Here is a 6,403-nt window from a genome sequence, read left to right as displayed (position 1 = left end):
AGAAATAAATCAAATTATGTTTTTCTCGTTTCACAGTTGACCTTTATTGCTCATAATTCACACGATATTACTACTGAAACCTTTCATCTCGTTGCACTGTCACTGCAAAAATTTATTACAATTGGCAATAATGCTTATCATACGAGGAACTCGTTATAGAAAGAACCGGCAATCGTCAGATGCAGCACAAGTTCACAAACACAACAATCACTACCGCAACCTCATCTCATTAATCCTCCATGCGCATTATTGAGAAGTATAATTTTATATACTAAATAAATCTTGGAGATTTGGGTGACAGTGAGTAGGGAGGCGCCAGAAACATGATACTATTAAGAACTATATTACTTCATTAGATCCAGAAATACAAAAGCATTCCACAAACTATGCAACAACATTGATGGAAAGAGGTTCTTAGATCTTACAAAGACAGCACCCATCACTATGCCTAGAAATACAAGTGGCAGCATCCTCTGAATGTTAAAATGTGCCAAGGCAAATGCTACTGAGCTAACTAATATGGCAGACCATAGTGGCATGTACTTGGTTAAAGACGGGAGAAGGAAACCTCGGAAGACGATCTCCTCCCATATTGGGGCGCAAACTGAGACAACCATTGCATAGAGGGCCATTGCCACTGGGTCTCGTGCCACAATTGATTGCTCTACGCTTGAGACTGTCACAGGACTAGATTGAAGCACAGGTAACAAATTTAGGTTCACCTGTGACAGGTGATTGATAACAGGGAACATGAGGCAGCCTAAACTGACATCAAAAAGCCAATTGCCTTTGAATTCAAATTTAAACCAGTCGGATGTGAGTGGTTTAAACTTTGCAAGGCAACGATGAAGTATCACTATGCCAACCACACCTTCAGCAATATCAGTTAATAGGCTGTACAATGCTTGTCCCCTGTATGTGAGAGACTCCTTTCTAAACCCCGCCATGGAAGCCAAAAATGGAACTATCCAAGATCCTACAAACCAAAATGAAGCGATCCAAAGAAGCATAACCTGCAGAATCCATCTAAGAGTTCTTAACTAAAAGGAATTATAACATACACCTTTACAATCACAATCACACACATTTATATTATTATATATACGCTCATTCTCAAGCACCAGCCAGAAACTCCTCATTCCTCCCAAAAGAGGGAGAAATACGTCTTTCTGGTCTTGTCGAATCAGAGACTATGATGGAATGATCATTGCATGCATTTTCCACATGGTCATTCCAATCAAAAGAAGCAGGAGAACAGAACCTCAATTTATCATACCAAACATATTCTGAGAAAATACATTATTGATAATGGTATCTAAAAGATAAAAGATAAGAAATGCTTTTACCTGAACAATGGTCTTTGCCGTCCAAGGAACTGCCCAAGGTTCCCCATCAACGATGGAACTAATGATCTGAATGCAACAACATCACTTTCACTTTTTCATCAAGGAAAAGAAAAAACTTCACCATTGATGCTTGCATTGTTTAACATAACATAAATGGGATTTAGGGTTTGGGGTTGAAGTTAAGTTGTTTTTAATTTATCATGCTATACTTTTTAGGGCAAACCATAATAATAGCTGCTTAATTTTGCCAAAAGTGATGCATCAAGGTATAAATTCCACAGAACTTTAACACCGAATTGGGTTATTAATTTGGCTCTCATTCAATAATCTAAAACACATTCAAATTAAGCGCAGGTTCTTACAAAATTTTTTTTCCTACGGAAAGGCTCTAAAACCATGTTGGAGAGAGAAGGGTATATAATCAGTGGCTGAATGATATAAATCTGATTAATGTAGTCCCATAATTAGCAATCAATATAATTAGATTATTTGGTTAGACTATCCAATCAATCTAGACCTATTTTATATAATAACTCTGCCCATGTTACATAGTTGGTTCCAAACCCAGATAAAGGAAGAGGATTGTGTTTGACCCTCGACAGCCAGCATAAAAACTTATTTGAATCTTCATGACATAGACCAGAAACATTATTGCGCCAAAGTTAGGTTGTTGACTCGAAGCAACGCGCTGTATGACTCGAGTATAGTGTCAAATGAGCAAGAGCCGCTGCTTCAAAACCTGGGTGTAGTGCAAAATGAGCAAGGGTTTTCACGTTTGGTTTTTGTGAATAGATGAGGATAAATTAGTTAGTTAACCAAGGAAGAGTGAAAGTAAAGACATAGGTAACAGAACACTACAGTTTGGGATATGGAACATAGGCACACTTACAGGAAAATCTATAGAGGTGGTAGACACCATCACAAGGAGAAAGATTAACATAATGTGCCTACAAAAAATGAAATGAGCAAGGGATGAAGATAAGAGAGTTAGATACTTTAGGGTTTAAGCTTTGGTATGCAGGAAAGGTGACGAATAGAAATGGAGTAGGCATTATTGTATTTAAGCAGCGGAAAAAGGATGTGGTAGAGGTCAAAAGGGTAGGGGATCGGATTATCGCTATAAAACTTGCGGTAGAAAGGGGTATTTTTTCATGTGATTAGCGCATATACACCAAAAGTAGGTTTAGAAGAACAACACAAGAAGAAGTTCTAGGAGGAGTTAGAAAGTTTAATTCAAGACATATCTTTGGGAGACAAGGATTTTTTAGGAAGAAATTTAAACGGTCATGTTGGAAACGATGTAAATGGATATGAGAGAATACTGGAGGCCATGCCAATACGAAGAGCAAAATTATCTTGGACTTTTCCTCAACTTTTGATCTCCTCATCGCAAATACTTATTTTAAGAAGAGAGACGAACACCTTATAACCTATAAGAGTGGTGTAATAAGCTCTCAAATCGATTTCCTTTTGCTAAGGAGAGTCGACCGGAAATTTTGCACCAATTGTAAAATTATTCCGGAAAAGAAGTTGACAACACAGTATAGGGTGGTCATCATGGATTTTCGGATTGAGCGAAAGGTGAAAAGCAAAGAAGCTACAAAGATGGGTAGAAGAAAAAGCTGCAAGGAGTCATGGTGGTGGAACACAAATATTCAAGAGAAGAAAAAGGTAAAGAGGAAATGTTTTAAAAAATGGTCTTTAAGCTGCAATGTTAAAAGTTGAGAAAAAAATTATAAGATTGCTAAGAAAGAGACTAAAGTGGTAGTAAGTAAAGTAAGAACAAGAATAATAGCATATGAGGATTTTTATCATTATTTGGGTACGAAGGAAAGGAAAAAAGATATATATAAAATCGCAAGTCAAGAAAGAAGAACAAGAAATTTGAATCAAGTTAAATGCATCAAAAGCAAAATCAGTAAGGATTTGGTCCAAGATGAGAGTATTAATAAAAGATGGAGGAGCTACTTGTACTAGTTATTTAATAAATAACAAGAGACTTTTCCATGCTTTGGTTGGTTATATACGAGGAAAGAAAAACAAAACTTTAACTATTATAGAATGATTCGAGATTTCGAAGTAAGAGGATGTCGGATGAGTGGAGTTATAAAACACTTTGGTCTCTATTTACAAAAATAAGAGGGATATACAAAATTATGAAAACTACATGGGAATCAAACTCAAGAGTCATACATGAAATTGTGGGAGAGGATAATAGAACGGAGGTTGATACATGAGATACAGGTCTCGGAGAACTAATTTGGCTTTATGCCGAATAAATCCACCATTAGATCTATATACTTGTTGTTAAGGAGAATGATGGAAAGATACCAGAATAACGAAAAAGATCTACAAATGTTGTTTATTGATTTGGAAAAGCATATGACAAGGTACCAAAAGAGGTTCTATAATATAGAGAAGAAGTGTGTAAGGATTGCATATATTCGTATAAGTAAGGATATGCGAGACGAAATATATGGGATGTAAGTTTGGTAGGCAAAGGAGAAACAATAATACAGAAGCGAAAATTGGAGAAACTATCTTACCACAAGTAAAGTGTTTTTAAGTATCTTGGATGCATAATCAAGGATAATGGAGAGATTAAGAAATATGAAAAACATAGGATACACGCAAGCTAGTCAAAGTGGCAGAATGCGTTTGGTTTTATAGCGACAAAAGAGTACCTTTAAAACTTAAAGGGAAATTTTATCGCACTGCCATTAGACTAACTATGTTGTATGGAACAGAGTATTGGACAGTAAAAGGTGAGCATGGACATAAGTTTAGTGTGGCAAAAATGAGGATGCTGCGCATGATCGGCCACACATGTATGAATAAAATAAGAAACGAAGATATAAGAGAGAAAGTTGGAATAACGTTTATTGTAGAGCATTCGATCAAGTGGATGGATGAGATGAAAGGTAAACACGGAGCGAATAGTAGAGAAAGACCAAAAATAAAATCATACATGAGGTGGTCAATAAGAATTTATGTGTAAACAGTCTCACTGTGAACATAATACATGATAAGCCGCAATAGAATTGTTTGATGTATGTAGTCGACCCCACCTAGTGGATTTGGAATGTGATAATCAAGAATGGAAGTGATCACAAAGACAACTCTAAATTTTTAGGTCCATGGAATTAAATCAGAATTTATGTCAAGTTTGTAAAAAAAATTGAGGAGTAGGTCGGTTATTCAGTGATCACAAGCATTGGAAATGCATGAGAAACCAACTTTAAACAAGGTTAGCATGTCAGAGAGTTTATGAAGGGACAGACTCAACAATAAATTTAGCAGTATTTCACCAACATGAAGGAAACCAAACGGAAGTCATAAAATTCATTTTAGGCCAATACAGTACCCTAATGGGTTGTGCTGATGTGCAAATTAAAAACAATATGAACAAGGTCTATATAAATGACCATATGACATATAATCTATTAAATTAGTGCTTATTAAGATTTGATTTGGTAAAATTTTTATTTTTTAAAAATAGTTTATAAAAACAAACTTTTAAAAGATAGTTTTTTTTAAATTATAACATTTATATTTGATAAATTAAATTAAAAATGACTTTTAATAAACAAAAGCAACAAATATGTTCGGTAAAATAACTTTTAAAATTTAAAAATATTAATGTAAGAATTAAATTTGAATGTTAATTAAATTTGAAGTTATATTAGACTTTTTAATTTGAGAAAAAATCCTAAATAATCTCTGATAATTACTTCGAAAGACAATGAGACACTCAATAAAAAAAATTTCTTTTCAATCCTTGATATTTATTTCTATGAGACTGATTAGCCTCTTTGTTAATATTTTCCCTCTGTATTAATGGAATAAGTTTACATGGCATGTTAAACTGTTGATTTATCCGTTAAGAGCCAACTAGAATTAACAAATTCTTTTTTGTTAGGAGTCTCGTCTTTAGAGGTAATTGTCAAGGCCTTAGTTTTTTTTATTATCTTTTTCAAATATATTGGTTAATTTTTTTTGTGTAAAACTAAAAAATATTAGTAATTTTTAAATTATTTTTATTTAGAAGATATATTAATAATTAACATATCACATAAGTATGTTTTGAAAAGAGATAATTGACAGAAGGACTAATCAATCTCACGAAATTAAATATCAAAAAATAAAAAAAGTATTTTTTTATTGGAAGCCTCATAATCCGTGGAAAAAAAATTTTTATTGGAAGTCTCGTGGTCCTTAAAACAATTATCAGGACCCAACTAGATATTTACCTTTTTAATTTTGTCAAGTACAAGTTATCTTTCAAAAGCTTCACTTTAAATGCTTTTAAAAACACTCATATTTTTTAAAAATTGCATAATTTTTTTATGGACTATGCTACGTGTACACTAAAATCAGTCACCAAAATCAGCCACCAGTATAAAATACATATTAAAATACAAATATACATTGAAAATAAATTAAACCACACATATATTTATACACAAATACATTGGTGGCTGATTTTAGTAATTAAATTTGGTGTACAAATAGCATTTTTTTTTTTTTTTATTTATCAAACCCAAAACGAGTAGCTGTGTGCTTTCTACCAAAGCAAGCCTAAGCACAGGACTTCAAATTTTTAAGCCAAAATAGGTTATAAGATATAAGAGATAGGCAGATGAGTAAATTCCTTAAACATTCTGAAAATGATCTTCATGAACATGACTAAACAAATGAAATCAATACCTTATGGAGAGTTGCAAGCCAATCTTTATTTAACTCCTTGGACTTGTCACCTTTAGGCTTCACCAAATCTCCTGCCAATTTATCTGTGAACTCGGAGCCATTATTTTCCAATGGAGCGTTTTCATGCCTAAGACACAGCAGTCTCCACTTCTACAACGGAGAAATGAATTATTCGGATCAGAACAAAACTTACCAGCAAAGAACCTTAAAAAGAAAAACTAAGTAACCATTTCAGCACTTCACATAATTCAGTCATCAAATTAAATATCTGAATATTTTTTCATTTTGAAAAAACAAACGCACAATTCAATTGAGCTACGAGACAAAATTTTAAAGAACGAAGGGGAAAA

At 33.5% G+C, this 6,403-nt stretch overlaps 1 protein-coding gene across 1 annotated transcript in view; it reads right to left on the bottom strand.

The window, feature by feature from the left end:
• Window positions 1-324: 324 nt before the first annotated feature.
• LOC107466813 (uncharacterized) overlaps window positions 325-6,403 on the bottom strand; it is a gene marked incomplete in the record, with an annotated part of 6,413 nt that continues 334 nt past the window's right edge. The window contains 3 exon segments of the mRNA XM_016085814.3: window positions 325-1,013; window positions 1,347-1,412; window positions 6,054-6,203. Coding sequence (XP_015941300.1) covers window positions 345-1,013; window positions 1,347-1,412; window positions 6,054-6,203 — 885 coding nt within the window.

The sequence above is a fragment of the Arachis duranensis genome, chromosome 9 (assembly GCF_000817695.3).
Source record: "Arachis duranensis cultivar V14167 chromosome 9, aradu.V14167.gnm2.J7QH, whole genome shotgun sequence".
NCBI classification, from domain to species: domain Eukaryota; kingdom Viridiplantae; phylum Streptophyta; class Magnoliopsida; order Fabales; family Fabaceae; genus Arachis; species Arachis duranensis.
The sequence above is the reverse complement of the archived record's forward strand: the minus strand, read 5'-3'. Positions and strand labels throughout refer to the sequence as shown.